At 40.8% G+C, this 16444-nt stretch overlaps 1 protein-coding gene across 5 annotated transcripts in view; it reads right to left on the bottom strand.

Moving 5' to 3' along the window:
* Positions 1–8698: 8698 nt before the first annotated feature.
* SPAST (spastin) overlaps positions 8699–16444 on the bottom strand; it is a 49960-nt gene continuing 42214 nt past the window's right edge. For all 5 annotated transcript variants that reach the window (XM_084828310.1, XM_084828312.1, XM_084828311.1 and 2 more), the window contains 3 exons: positions 16202–16272; positions 14247–14287; positions 8699–13205 (listed from right to left, as the gene is read on the bottom strand). In XM_084828310.1, coding sequence (XP_084684436.1) covers positions 13083–13205; positions 14247–14287; positions 16202–16272 — 235 coding nt within the window. In that variant the 3' untranslated portion in view covers positions 8699–13082. The remainder of the gene's footprint in view (positions 13206–14246; positions 14288–16201; positions 16273–16444) is intronic.

Below are 16444 nucleotides of genomic sequence, written 5' to 3'. Positions count from 1 at the left end.
GTTTAAACTTCCAACCAGCTTCCACTCTAAATGGGAATGAACAAGCTAATCCCCCTCCCACATGCTACCTCCCCTTAACAAATATTGTTGCACCAAACGATGAGACAGTTCACTATAAACTACCCTTCCCCATCTTGGGAGTTGTAGTCAAAGACATCTGGAGAGCACCAGGTTGGGGAAGGCTGCTATAAACCCTTGCTAGGGGCTCCATAGGTGAACGTTAACCTTCTCGCTATTGCTGCCTCTCTATAAGTAGAGCCATGCTGGGTCAGATCGAAGGTCCATCTAGTCCAGTATTCTGTTCACACAGTGGCCAACCAGCTGTCAACTGGGAACCCACAAGCAGGGCATAAGTGCAACAGCACCCTCCCACCCATGTTCCCCAGCAACTGGTGTACATAGGCTCTGGTCCTGGAGGTAGCACATAGCCATCAGGACTAATAGCCATTGATAGCCTTTTCCTCCAGGAATTGGTCAACCCCTTTTTAAAGCCATCCAAATTGGTGGCCATCACTACATCTTGTGGTAGCGAATTCCATAGTTTAACTATGCGCTGTGTGAAGAAATACTTCCTTTTATCTGTCCTGAATCTCCCACCAATCAGCTTTATGGGATGACCCTGGGTTCTAGTATTTTGAGAGAGTCGGACACGACTGGTTAGGGACACCTTTACCTTTATCCACATTCTCCACACCATGCATAATTTTGTAGACCTCTATCATGTCTCCCCTTACCCTCCTTTTTTCCAAGCTAAACGATCCCAGCTGTTGTAACCTCTCATAGGGGAGATGCTCCAGCCCCTTGATCATTTTAGGTGCCCTTTTCTGCATTTTTCCAGCTCTACAATATTTTATTTTAGGTGTGGTGACCAGAACGGGACACAGTGTGTGGCTACACCATAGATTTGTATAGGGGCAGTATGATATTGGCAGTTTTAGTCTCAATTCCTTTTCTAATTATGCCAAACATGGAGTTTGCTTCTTTTTTCCCCAGAGGCCGTACACTGGGTTGACATCTTCATTGAGCTGTCCACCACAAACCCAAGATCTCTTTCCTGGTCAGTCACCACTAGCTCAGATCCCATCAGGCTATACTTGAAGTTGGGATTTTTTGCCCCAATGTGCATCACTTTACACTTGCTTACATTGAACCGCATTTGCCATTTGGATGCCCATTCTCCCAGTTTGGAGAGATCCTTTTGGAGCTCTTCACAATCCCTTTTTGTTTTAACCACCCTAAATAATTTGATGTCATCAGCAAACTTGGCTTCTTCACTGCTCACTCCTAATTCCAGATAATTTATGAGCATGTTGAAAAGCATTGATCCTAATACAGATCCCTGTGGGACCCCACTATTTGCTTCCCTCCATTGGGAGAATTTACCATTTATTCCTACTCTCTGCTTTCTGTTCTTTAACCCGTTACTGATCCATAAGAGGGCCTGTCCTCTTATTCCATGACTTCTAAGTTTGCTCAGGAGTCTTTGATGAGGGATTTTGTCAGAAGTCCAAATAAACAATGTCTACTGGATCACTCGTCTACATGTTTACTGACACTCTCAAAGAACTCTAAAAGGTTAGTGAGACAGGATGTACCTTTATGGAAGCCATGTTCTTTTTCAGCAGGGCTTGTCCTATATGCTTACTAATTTTATCTCTATTAATGCCGTCAACCAATTTACCTGGAACAGACGTTAAGCTAACGGGCCTGTAATTTCCTGGATCCCTTTTTGAAAATTGGTGTTACATTGGCCATCTTTCAGTCCTCTGGTATAGAGCCTGATGTTAGGGACATGTTGCATATTTTGGTAAGAAGATCAGCAATTTCATATTTGAGTTCTTTGAGAACTCTAGGATGGATACCATCTGGGCCCGGTGATTTATTTGCTTTCAATTTATCAATAAGGTTGAGAGCTTCATCTTTTGTCACCACCATTTGCATCAGTTCCTCAGACTCCCTTCCTGAAAACATCAGTTCAGGCACAGGTATCTGTCCTATACCTTCTGCAGTGAAGGAAGATGAAAAGAATTCATTCAGCTTCTCTGCAGTCTCCATGTCCTCCTTCAGTACTCCTTTAACTCCATTGTCATCCAATGGTCCAACTACAAATAAAGGAGAGATAAAATGTGAAATCACAGAGAAGCATTTTGTTTTCTGGTTCCACTCTCTACAGATGTTCAAAAAATGCCTTGCAGACTATGGCCAAACAGTACAAATGTGCATATATTTGTTTTTCCCGCACAGTTGCTAACAAAAGCACAGTTACTAGAGAATTCCAGTATAATGAACTGAGCAACCCCTAAAATGTTTTTATTGCCTAGTGAAAAGCAAAGAAAGAGGGTATTAGTCTGACCGTCCTCAGGACAGTTCCACAATCAGGGTACTGCCATAGGCAGGGAAGGACCTGTCTCATGTTTCCATCAAACTTGTGATGGGACATAAAGCAGGGCCTGAGAGAATGATAGCTAACTACAGGCAGGTTCATATAGAAATAGGCAGCCTTTCAGATATCCTGATCCTACCTAGCCATGTATTTTATTTATTTTGATTTTAGCCTGAAAACAAATTGGTAGCCAGCTCAACTGCTGCAGACTGGTGTAATTTGGTCTGTAAAATGGATATCAGACAAGAATCTGGCTGCAGCGTTTTGCACCAGCTGAAGTTTCCAAACACTTTTCAAAGGCATCCCCCACATAGTGTGCGTTGCAGTGATCTAAAGGGGAAATAACTAAGCCATGTGTCGCTGTGGCCTGATCCATCTTCTCTAGGAAAGGGCGCAATTGGTACACCTGCCAAAACTAAGCAAAGGCATTCCCGGCCACAGTAGCCACCTGAGCGTCCAGGAGCAGTGCTGGATCCAGAAGTACCTGTAAGCTGTACATCTGCACCTTCAGAGAAAGTGCAACCCCATCCAGAACAGACTGTATATCCAATTCTGGATCAGACCAACAGGACCTCTGTCTTGTTGTGATTGTTGTTGTTGTTGTTCAGTCGTGTCCGACTCTTCGTGACCCCATGGACCATAGCACGCCAGGCCTTCCTGTCCTGCGCTCTCTCCCGGAGCGTGCTCAAGTTCATATTCATTGCATCAGTGATGCTATCTAGCCATCTCATCCTCTGCCGTCCCCTTCTCCTTTTGCCTTCAGTCTTTCCCAGCATCAGGGTCTTTTCCAGGGAGTTTTCTCTTCGCATTAGGTGGCCAAAATATTGGAGCTTCAGCTTCATTATTTGTCCTTCCAATGAGCACTCAGGGTTGATTTCCTTTAGGATGGACTGATTTGACCTCCTTGCAGTCCAGGGGACTCGTAAGAGTCTTCTCCAGCACCACAGTTCGAAAGCATCAATTCTTCGGCGCTCAGCCTTCCTTATAGTCCAGCTCTCACAGCCATACATTACTACTGGGAAAACCATAGCTTTGATTAGACGGACCTTTGTCGGCAAGGTGATGTCTCTGCTTCTTACTATGCTGTCTAGGTTGGCCATAGCTTTCCTCCCAAGGAGCAAGCGTCTTTTAATTTCATGGCTACAGTCACCGTCTGCGGTGATCTTGGAGCCCAAGAAAGTAAAATCTGTCACTGCTTCCATTTCTTCCCCTTCTATATGCCAGGAAGTGATGGGGCCAGATGCCATGATCTTAGTTTTTTTAATGTTGAGTTTCAAACCAGCTTTTAAACTCTCCTCTTTCACCCTCAACAAGAGGCTCTTTAGATCCTCTTCGCTTTCTGCCATTAGGGTGGTATCGTCTGCATATCGGAGGTTATTGATAATTCTCCCGGCAATCTTAATTCCGACCTGTGATTCATCCAACCCGGCGTTTCTCATGATGTACTCTGCATATAAGTTAAAGAAGCAGGGCGACAGTATGCAGCCTTGTCGTACTCCTTTCCCAATTTTGAACCAATCGGTTGTTCCATGTCTGGTTCTTACTGTTGCTTCTTGACCCTCGTACAGGTTTCTCAGGAGACAGGTAAGGTGGTCTGGTACTCCCATCTCTTTCAGAATTTGCCACAGTTTGTTGTGATCCACACAATCAAAGGCTTTAGCGTAGTCAATGAAGCAGAAATAGACGTTTTTCTGGAATTCTCTTGCTTTCTCCATGATGCAGCGAATGTTGGCGATTTGATCTCTAGTTCCTCTGCCTCTTCGAAACCCAGCTTGTACTTCCGGTAGTTCTCGGTTCACATACTGCTGAAGCCTAGCTTGTAGGATTTTGAGCATCACCTTGCTGGCATGTGAAATGAGCGCAATTGTGCGGTAGTTTGAACTCTCTTTGGCGTTGCCCTTCTTTGGAATTGGAATGTAAACTGACCTTTTCCAGTCTTGTGGCCACTGTTGAGTGTTCCAGATTTGTTGGCGTATTGAATGCAGCACTTTAACAGCATCATCTTTTAGGATTTTAAATAGCTCGGCTGGAATACTGTCATCTCCGCTAGCTTTGTTGTTATTCCTAAGGCCCACTTGACTTCACTCTCTAGGATGTCCGGCTCAAGTTCAGTGACCGCACTATCATGGCTATCAGGGACATTCAGATCTTTCCTGTATAGTTCTTCTGTGTATTCTTTCCACCTCTTCTTAATCTCATCTGCTTCTGTTAGGTCTCTGCCTTCTTTGTCCTTTATCATGCCCGTCTTTGCACAAAACGTTCCCTTGAGATCTCCAATTTTCTTGAAGAGATCTCTAGTCTTTCCCATTCTGTTGTTTTCCTCGATTTCTTTGCATTGTTCATTTAAGAAGGCCTTCTTGTCTCTCCTTGCTATTCCCTGGAACTCTGCATTCAGTTGGGTATATCTTCCCCTTTCTCCCTTGCTTTTCGCTTCCCTTCTTTCGTGAGCTACTTGTAAAGCCTCATCAGACAGCCACTTGGCTTTCTTGCATTTCTTTTTCTTTGGGATGGATTTCGTTGCTGCCTCCTGAACAATGTTACGGACCTCCGTCCATAGTTCCTCAGGCACTCTGTCTATCAGGTCTAATCCCTGAAATCTATTCCTCACCTCCACTGTATATTCATCAGGGATATGATTTAGGTCATACCTGAATGGTTTAGTGGTTTTCCCGACGTTCTTCAATTTCAGCCGAAATTTTGCAAGAAGCAGCTCATGATCTGAGCCACAGTCAGCTCCAGGTCTTGTTTTTACTGACTGTATGGAGCTTCTCCATCTTTGGCTGCAAAGGACATAATCAATCTGATTTCGATATTGACCATCTGGTGACGTCCATGTGTAGAGTCGCCTCTTGTGCTGTTGGAAAAGAGTGTTTGCTATTATCAGCATGTTCTCTTGGCAAAACTCTATTAGCTTTTGTCCTGCTTCATTTTGTACACCAAGACCATGCCTGCCTGTTATCCCGGTGATTTCTTGACTTCCTACTTTAGCATTCCAATCCCCTATGATGAAGAGGACATCTTTTTTTGGTGTTAGTTCTAGAAGGTGTTGTAGGTCTTCATAGAACCCATCAACCTCAGCTTCTTCGGCATCAGTGGTTGGGGCATAGACTTGAAGTACTGTGATGTTGAATGGTTTGCCTTGGATTCGTACTGAGATCATTCTATCGTTTTTAAGATTGTACCCCAGTACTGCTTTTCCCACCCTTTTGTTGACTATGAGTGCTACTCCATTTCTTCTAAGGGATTCTTGCCCACAATAGTAGATATGATGGTCACCTGAATTAAATTCGCCCATGCCTGTCCATTTTAGTTCGCTGATTCCCAAGATGTCGATGTTCAATCTTGCCATCTCATGTTTGACCACCTCCAGCTTACCTTGATTCATTGATCTGACATTCCAGGTTCCTAAACAATATTGTTCTTTACAGCATCGGATTTTCTTTTCACCACCAGACACATCCACAGCTGAGTGTCCTTTCGGCTTTGGCCCAGCCGCTTCACTCTTTCTGGCTCTACTTGGTAATACCCTCTGCTCTTCCCCAGTAGCATATTGGACACCTTCCGACCTGAGGGGCTCATCTTCCGGCGTCATCTCTTTTAGCCTTGTGATACGTTCCATGGGGTTTTCTTGGCAAGAATACTGGAGTGGGTTGCCATTTCCTTCTCCAGTGGACCACATTTTGTCAGAACTCTCCGCCATGACCTGTCCGTCTTGGGTGGCCCTGCACGGCATAGCTTATGGCTTCACTGAGTTACGCAAGCCCCTTCGCCACAACAAGGCAGTGATCCATGAAGGGGCTTGTTGTGATTAGGTCTTGGCATATCCAATCCGTTACTGCCTCCAGATGCCAGGATTTTCAGACTCCAAGAGAGTTTCTGCAAGTAGTGGTATTACTTGGCAACCGACTGAATATGGAGAGCAAAGGCTAGGGAAGAAACAAAGGTAAAGCCAAGGCTTCCTTCCTGATTAACAGGGTGGATGGTGACATCAGTAGATACAGAGAACATATGAGAGGAAAGACAAAAAGTGTGGTCTGTTGGGGGGGGGGGGAATCCAAATCTTTAAGTTTTAAAATGAGTTCGCTTTTTTACTGCTGTAATTTTAGATTGGCTGAAATTAAATCTCAGTAAAAACATGTTAACCCTGTATTTCTCACTCAGAACTGAATCACTTGGCCTCTAACACACATATTGAATTAAAGACTACTTTTCTGTATAAATAGAGAACTATGGGAAAATAGCTTTGACCAAGTATTTTAAATGTGACATAATAGGTCATATGATTATTATGAGACTGATCCTGGGGTCAAAGGACTTGTGAGTCATTACAAGCACTGGGATCAAGCCCTGCCTCTAGGAGTGGGGGGGAGGGGGTAAGCAACATGCTGTCCGTGGGCCAGTGCACCCCCAGAGACCTTTCCTGGCACTCACTGAGGTGGTCTATCCATCCTGTTTAAAAAAAATTTTAAACAGATTTCTTACTCGCTTCAAAGCAGAGGGGGCCTCTGCTGCCACCATCTTCATTTCCCATGAATGCCTCAGGGCCAAGTGTGGGGTTGAGATATTCTTAGGAAATGAAGATGGACAACTGCAGGCTGATGCTTTCCTCTGCAGCGTACCAGCCTGCCGAAGGGAAAGGAAGGGAAAAAGGGTCTCCTGTCTGGTAGCTAAAAAGGGGAGCTAGATTTGGCACTAAGCCAGCTGGGGAGAGGGGTCAGGGAGGATTGCATGCTTGTCTGTCTGAATGGGGACTCCATATGTATGTGAAAGGCAGAGGAAACGAGAACTGCCTTAGGGTTTTTTTGGAGGTATCCTATAAAAAGAGCATTTTTTCATGTATGTACAGTGGAGGACATGTGTACATGCATTGTGTGTGTTTGAAAGTGTGGAGGATGACTAGGGGCCTATGGGGGGTGTATGTGTGTTTGTTTGTTTTGAGGGTGGGGAGTAGCAAGAGTCTATGGTGGTGGGCCAGGGTGTGTGAGATGGGTGGTGTATGAGTGGTGATCCAGAGAGAGAGAGACAAAAATAGGGGGCAATGAATTGGCTGGCAGAGGTGGAGTGGGGAGAGAAAAAGAGTTGGCCTTCTGTCAAATAGGTTTCTCTTGGTATAAAATTGTAGATACAAACAAGATTAGTATGTTGGAGCTCAGGCCCCCACCTCTGCCTTAGTTTAGGCTTGTCCTTCTCTGACTAACCATACTTCTCATGCGTCATCTTATGGTGCTGCCTAGGACAGGTAATTAAGTCAACAGATGTGCCCACAGGCCAGAACAGTTACCTACCCCTGCCCTAGGAGCTTCCATTAGGTACAGCCCACCTGGATGATATTTGTACCACTAGTTTATGGCTGAACTACCTGAACTCAGCCATTTGTTCATCCCAGTTATGAATATTAGCTTATCTAAGAACAAGGACATTTCATATTATAAGAAAACAGTCTACCCAGTAACTACTAGCTTTCACTTCTGGAATACCCTGGATTTGTTGACTCTAGTAGCAGGCAAAGGCATATGGTCTGAAATGAGCAGTTTTAGATTATTAGGGGAATTGTGCAGTATAAAAGCAGCCACACTTAAAAAGTATAAATGCTCTATTTAGTTATAAATTAACTCATTTAGTCTACATCATTGTTTAGGAAATATGAAATACTACCAGGAAACTTAATGTAAAACCAGCCTTTTTTTCTTGGCAACAAATCAATCCATGCATGTCTTGGCTATAGTGAGTTTGAGACGGCAATGAAATATCCAAGCACAAATAGGCAGACAACTGAGGCATTGAATAGAAGGGGACATGCTGGCTATCATGTGCATGCAGGTGCTACTGAATGCCATGCAATGTAATGAGGACAGCCAGGTGATTTCAGAATACTGGTGTGGCTGAATACTGAGAGCTCTTAAAGAGGTTACTTTTCAGTCAGTGTTAAACCTACAGTTACAATATCTATTATAGAATAAATTTAGAAAGATAGAGATTATGCTACAGTTACTGTAACTTGCTCCCAGTTGTAGGGCTAGGAATCAATACAGTGCTCTCAACCAAGACGTTCTGGTAGGGAAAGATCAATATGGCAAAAGTTCAGAAATTTTGTGGCTAGGTTGATAAGATACTTAGATAAAAACACTTAGACAAGTGTTGCATTTCACATCTGGTGTAAGTACAAAAAATATTTTAAATTCAGGGGCATGTCTCATCTGACCAGAGCTTGCCTTGCTTACATTGTTTAGATAAGGTATCCAGTAGTCACTCCAATTGTTGTTTTCATTTGTTTATTTAGAATCTAACAAAACTGAGGTAATAAAAATTAAAAAGTTTGTTTCAGCACATTTTATTTAATTAGAATTTACATTAGAGTTAAGATTTTAGTCTTGTTTCAGAGAAACCATATGGAAATATTTGACAAAAATCTTTCCATGATCTTATATCACATGAGAAATATTAAGAGCAAAAGGTTATAGGCAACAGATTTGAAAGGCATGAGTCTGAACCTAGTAACAGAATAAAACTTGACATGAAAACAAATTGCAACATTTTATCAAGGAAAATCAAATTTGTCAATCTAATCCTATATGAACATTTTTCATGCTTTTACACATTTTGTTTTCTCAATAAAATTTCGTATCTTGATACTGAATAGCAATGTCTAACATTAAGAGAAACAAGGTTTGTTAAAGAATGTCTGAGAATATTTTCACAAAGTGAACAATACAAAGTGATATATCTCCGTAGCTGAAAATCTGGACAAGATGAAGGCAGCACCTTTGGTTTTAAATTCAAAACAGCTATTCATATCTCCAGGTCCTTCTTAAAATACTTTAGAAGAAACCTCTCAAAGGCAGAAAAGGTGACAGCTGCCTAATAGTATTTTCAGGGAATAAGTCAGTGTAATCTATAGTATGAATGCTTTGCTCTGCTCTTTGCTATAAATAGCAGAACTCATTTCTTAAGGGTTTAATCTTTTGCTGTAGTTTTCCTTTAACTGCCTAGGGCTCCAGTACTCTAATGAATGATCTCTCAAATGGTCACACACTTGAGAGATCATTCTCAATGTCTTGCAATACACTGCTTGATCAATGAACAAATCCTATCTCTATCTTGGACAGCAGGAAGAATTATTACCAGGTTCCCACTAATACCTCCATGTCTATAGACCCAACAGGAGCCAAATATACTTTCTTCCAGGGAAATGTCAGAAGACTGGGGCCAAAAGAATTATTAGAATGGTGTGTTACAAGTCTGAAAGGCCCATATATCTATCTAGCAACTACTTTTGCTAAGGCGAGTCGAAACCAAGAAAGGACCAAATCATATTACTGAACTATGGTTTGAATGATGCCCCTATCTGCCTTAAGACAGAGCAATACTAGGACTATAAAAGCAGGCAGCATTATGTAGCCACTAGTTATCCTACACCACTCTTTTGAATTTAGGAAGCATTTGAGTTAATTTGTGTAACTGAACTTTACATGTTCTTTAAAAAAAAACTTGAGAATTAGAGGGATAATCTTCCCTTTCTCACCAAAGGATAATACACATAAAATCCAAACTAAATCCTTTTGAATCCCTGTGAAACAACCTGAAATACAGAGAACAGTCAAAGCTATTACAGAGCACGTACGGACATAAAGGCAGACTACAAGGAAAATAAACAGAGTTGTGTTCTGTTCAAGTAAGTGGCTGAAGACTTCCCATCACATGCTGCAAAAGCATTTCATCCCAGTTGATTTAGCAGTTTCCATTCAATATTTAATATATCTAAACCTATTTCTTATTTCAATCTTCAAACAGCATGAACATTATTCCCCACATTTCCTGGATATTGTAGAGGGCAATTTCTCAGGCAGCAACAAATCCTTTACTTTTTCCTACATAAAATTTTACGATCTAGAATTAGTTTGGCCTTGGCTGCAAGCCTGAGCCAAGGTAGGAGTGCTCAGTCCCATGAAGGAAAGGGTAAGGCAAGTTTCAGCCTTTCAGTGGAATTCAATTGACTCATTCCACTGATGGAATGGCTTCTGTCAGCAGAATGGGAATAGGATTCCCCCTCTATCCTGTAGGGCACAGAGCAGACTTTAAGGGGATGCCCAGGGAGAGGGGGGCAGAGAGGAAGAAGTCCATTTGCACAACACTGGATTCCACCCCTAGTTTACAATTAATCAGTAACTAGGATTATTTTAAAAACCTGAATTCTTTGGGCTTTTAAATAAAATTTCTACTACTTTCCCTTACTGAAGACTCCACCACCACCACCACAAGGTTAAGCTACATCAGGAAGGTAAATCAAAATATAAAGGCTCAATGTCCTAGAACTAGGTAAATTTAATTTGGGAATTCAGGTTAGGATGATCTGGCAGGTTTGGACAAGTAAAACCTTTTCAAGGGTTAAAACCACAATATCAGCTTATAATACTTACACTGAAGTAAGACAGAATATCATAATTAGAGCCACTTTGTACAAAGTAATCTCTGTCCTTTCTACACCAGTGTTGGTCCACAATAAAAACTGTATGAAGAGCAGGCACGTATCCTTAGTTTAATGACTAGCTCATGGTTCCTATTCAAAACTTAGGATTTTTCTCTTCATGTAGACAGTTAACTTGTTCCACCACAAAGGGTCTAGTTTACAATTAATGGAATGGGAGAGATACTGCACAATATTTCTGCCTTCAAACACAGGAAAGTGGCCTTGACTTTATTTCATAGGAGGAGGAAGGAAAGGAAGTTTTAATTGTGACTAGTTATATCAGAGGAGTTCAATAATCCACAGTTAATATGCATTACATATTTTAGCCCAAGGTGGAAACACTGTCATACACGTTCAACTTGCAAGGCAAACAGAACTAGAGAAAAAGATTTTAAAAATCTAGAGGGGAACATTAAAGGCATCCAATATGAGTAGCAACTTTTTTCAAACTTCCAAAATGGATGGATCACAATTCATTTACCCTGAAGCTTCAGCACTAAGACACGGGTAGACAACTTGTAACCCTCCAGATGTTTTGGTCTACAACTCCCATCATCCCTAGCCAGCACAGCCAATGGTGATGGCTGATGCAAGTTGTAGGCCAAAACATCTGGAGGGCCACAAGTTGCCCACTCCTACACTAAGGCATCTGCTTTTTCTAATCAAGAGCCATTATAGTGCAGTATTGTATTTTAAATCCAGTCACAATTCCTTAACAAATCTTATTAGCTTTTAGCAGTCACTCTAGATTTTAGACCTATTTAGATTTTCATTTGTGCCTCTTGCATGGCTTTGCACTTATGGCATGGTCTCTCCACTGGTATCTAGCAGAAGATAAAAGGGCTCTATAGAAGTTCTAAACACTTATCAGTTCAAGATCAGTAAGTAGTTTTATACTTCAGCTGCAAAGATGAATATATTTGCCAATGAATTGTGAATGTCCCATTTTAAATCAGTAAGGTCAAATTAAATCTTGAAATTAGAAAGCATAAATTTAAAAAAAGAGAAGTGCGTACGTTTATTCTCTTAACAGAATTTTTCACATTTTTCTCCTTTTCTATATTCCCCAGAGCTGCTAAATGATCAAAAATGGAAGTCTTCTTATATTTACTTGATGGCATTTTCACCACTGTAATTGAATATATTAACAAATTATCCATTTTGTAAACAAAACTCCAACCATACACCATATAGGGACAAATATGCCTGTCCCTTTAATATTAAAGGCAACAGATTTACATGTCATTCATATAATAAAAACTTATGGAAAGTGTGTTTACTGTACTTTTAAAAAGTCAGCTGTATCCCTACAAACTGAAGCACATGGAAGATATAAAAGTCAAATGCAATTAAACAAGTAACCACAGCCGTGATAACCTGCATAGATTAGAAAATCACCAGAGTGGAAACTTCTCTGGCTTGCAGTCAGTGTAAATACAAAACTAACACCAAAAAAGAACACTGCAGTTCATACAGCTAATACCATTTACTCTTATTTCTTGTTCTGCAAACCTACAATATAAGAACAATTATTCTACCATAGAAACTTTATAAATGCATTGGAGAAATACTGCAGGAAACAAATGACAAAGACTACTAATTTTAAGCCATTTGGTGTTTCAGTTGGTTGTACTGATCATTGCTGTTCTGTGAAAGATTGCTTCCTAAACTGTTCTATTGACTGCAGAGTTTCATTAGAACAAAAATCAGCAGGCTACCTGCTTTGCATTGTGAACTTTTCAAACTAATGGTCTTCCCAATGCTATCCTTCCTGATGCATAGGGAATCTTTTTATTTGGCACTTTATTAATACATAGGTAAAGAAAATCAGACTGACAGTTAGCAGTTAGGAGAAACAAAACAAAATTGAATGTAATTAACAATTTAAAAAACAACCAAATCAGTTTTCCCAACTGATCTGCCAGTGGAATATTTCAGTCAGCAACAAAATATACAAATTATGTTTCCTACCATCATTCGATTGCTAGAGTTCTTCCCCATGTCTTGTTGTGCTCTATCTTATAGTGCCCTGGGTGTAAATCCAGATGTTAAAATTTATGAGATCTTCATCAACACATTTCTATTAATTTTTTTCTCAAATCAGTCCCATCTTTTAGTGCAGATATTCAGAGATCTGAAAAGTCTTGTAAACTCTGGCTGCATTCCAGCAGCAGTTTGCATCAACTGTCCCTTGCTGGCAACATTTCCCCCTCACTTTGACAAAGCTGCATTTCAAACTGTAGTGTCTCCAAAGTCCTTGTTCCAGCGAATATAAGCTTCCAGGGTCTGAGGGCTGAGACTGCGCTTTATTTTCTTCAAGGACTCTGTGAAGTCTGACAATCTGATGTTCCTCATCTAGAAGCAAAGAAAGCTTTTTATATTGACCACTATGCCTGCTCCAAATTGAATTCTGGACCAAGAAATTAAATGGATTTTAAAATGCTCATATTTAGCTTTCAAAGGGTTGTAGCCAATGTTAAACTAATCTAAGTTATTCATTTCAATGGGCTTACTGTAAGTAGGTTAACACTGGTTACACCTAATCTTTCAAAAGTCACCAGTGTGGGAGGAAAGCAGTACAAGGCAGAACAAAATAAAAATGTTATTTATGTACTACTGCCTGTATTCCACTAGATGGTGCTAATACATGTGAACAAAAGTCCAGCAAGAATCTCAGGCTGTTCACAATTATTTCTTCTCTCTACTAACATTTCACGGGTTTAAACACTGAGGATTGTATCCAACAATGCACAGATGGAAAAGCAGCTCATGCAAGCAGTCTTTCCCTTCCCCCCATAGCCTCCTGTACCCCCAAAAAGCCTTTGGGGGGGCTAATAAATATTGTGGACTGTGTCTTATGGGTCAGGAGTGGGGAATAGCCCACAATTGGGTGGAGGAATCTTTCACAAACAGGGTTGGTTGATATAACCCTGTGTTTTTAACTTGCACTCATGCATGTATCTGAAACAGCATTCAAATGTTGTGAAGACTGTTAATACCCAATGCTATGCAAGAAATTGATTTCTTACACAAATACATCTGGGCTCCTGAATTCTTCCACTGCCATGTTAAACATATTGATTAGGTGGCTAAGCCCTCCTTATTATGAAGTTTTGCATAACACCCATCAGACAACTCACTTTATCAGACAATTGTTACAACAGCAAGTATTTAAACCTAGACATCTTCATTGTGCTCTTAGAAGTGTTTCCAAAACTATAGTGAGCATGTTTACATAGCCCATGCAAGAGCTACAAAAAACACAGCTCTTCTCTCTACTTTCCATGAGACCTGAAAACAGGAGATTGTATTCTACTTTCTAAAAGTTGTACGGAGAACAAAAACGAAAAGTGTGTAATTTGTTTTATCTGGCAAAGCAAATCTGAAGTAGCATACCTCACTAGCAGACATGTTCTTCACTTGCTCTGGTTTTAGTTCTGTAAATTAAGGAAATCACAATTAATGAGTTTCAAAAGAACTCTACATCTCAACAGAAGTCTCAATATTTGAAGCAGCACTGTCTACACTTGAAAGTCAAACTTACGTTTGAATCAACCCATTATATTCTCAGTCCCAATCTGAAGAATTACTAAGGGTAATGTAAGAATTACTAAGAGCATGCCGCACTTAAAGGTAGCCTAGCAATAATTTTAGATGGTTAGATAGTAAAATTAATATACCTAGGAGAATAATAAACAAGATAAGGAGAAATGAATTTGAGTGTTTAAAAGCCACATGTCATCACGTTTCTCTTAGCACTTCAGTACTGGGTACTAACCTTCACTTTGTAGAGAGCAGTGCCAGATGTTTTACAATAAACTATTTGTGCTGGCATGTGTATACACAAAGAGAAAAATCCAACATTGCATAAGCAATGTTTCCCCTCCTCTCCAGTCCCCGGCACCCTTCCAAATCTGCTCCAGAGGGTCCCCCAACTCTCCAGAACAGATGGAGGGTATGTGGGCTGCAGGGGCAGGAGGAATCACCCCCTCCCTATTCCAGTGACAGAAGCAGCTCTGTTGGCAGGAGATATTAATTGGATACCTTGATGAGTATTTATATTACTGGCCAAGATCTAAAGAGGCATTGAGGTTCATAGAAAGCGTTTCTGCACACGACTGGTTAGACAGCTTCCCTTCTGCCTGTAGCACCTCATGCCATCTTGAATGTCGTTCTAGAGGGTCCCCTGACCTCTAGGAAAGGTTTTTAAGGAAAGTGTAAAATGGCCCTCATGCATACACAGACCACTGCATGCAGCTCGTTAGATTCTGGCTACTTTGTATAGTTAATTTAAACTAAATGTCCAAGGTTCCCTTCCTCTTTACCCTGAAGAACACCAGACTCTGGCAGGTGAATACCAGCTAGAACCTACAACATTTCACCTGATTTTTTCTGACACCTTAGGATTCTGAATGCTCACTTCTCATATTTTTAAAATCAGCTCAACCCTATCAGAGTGCAATCCTATACACAGTTATATGGGAGAAAGTCCCATGGAACTCGGTGGGACTGAATTCAGAGTAGACATGGACATAATTGTGCTATAAAGATATTTTCATTTGCTGTTTTTCATTCTGTGACACGAATTTGGTGACAAATGTTCCAGGTTCCTGCTTTGTGCCAAAATGTCCAGGCAATGACTATGAATAGGAATGTGTTTTATAAGTTTTCGGTGGTTCAGAACTGCATCCACTTTTAGTGGGATATATAGAAGTTTAAAAATCCCTCACTCTCAGAAGGCTTACCAGAAAGCCCACCTCTGCTTACTAGGAAGCCCACCCCTGCTGTAAGGATAGCTAAGATTATGGTCCTGGGCTTTGTTGATACAGTCAATGATGGGCAACATCCTACATTGCAACAATTAACACTGCCTGGAACCAGAAATTATCCTATTTTTCATATTCTGTATCATCATATAATCTCTGTTCATAGTAAAAGGTACAATAAGAGTGCTTGTCTAAAAGTATCAATCTATGTTTATTTTTTTTAAATGTTGAAAACAAGACCTTTAACCAAACACAGAGCAGAAGAACCAGGATCTCAATGATCTATTAAAATGGTTCAACCTAAAGAGTTACCAGATGGTGACCAGGATCCAAAACAGTGTTCAGTTAGTTCTATGTGCCCCGTGTAGCTTTGGGCTTTTGTGTCTAGAACAGAACCCTCCATCCATGCTCCTGTGAAGTTTAGGGGAGAGGTTCCTGTTTAAAGTAAAAAAGCATGCCCAAGCCCTTCGACAAACTAAACTAGCTTTTTGGATCCTGGCCCATGTAAAAGAGGAGAGACACAGCTGGGCAAGTTTTTCGAACTATTTCACAATAGCATTTTTCTTAATAGCTAATCATGCTTACCTCGTATAGGGCCCAATGCTGCATCTTTCGCTAATGCTGTTAAGTCACTCCCTGAGTATCCTTCTGTCATTCTTTGAAAAGAGGAAAAGCAAACACACTTGATTTCAGCTATTTCATACTGACAATTGCCTTATAGAAAACTAGGCAAGCTTACAATATTTTGTTTTCAGTACATTTTTTATTGTAAGCCACTAAACTTGTAGAAAAAGCAGCCTATAAATGTTTAAATAAAATATTTATTTA

This window comes from Heloderma suspectum, chromosome 1, assembly GCF_057233095.1.
Source record: "Heloderma suspectum isolate Gila_16-S chromosome 1, 16-S_ref, whole genome shotgun sequence".
NCBI classification, from domain to species: Eukaryota; Metazoa; Chordata; class Lepidosauria; order Squamata; family Helodermatidae; genus Heloderma; species Heloderma suspectum.
The sequence above is the reverse complement of the archived record's forward strand: the minus strand, read 5'-3'. Positions and strand labels throughout refer to the sequence as shown.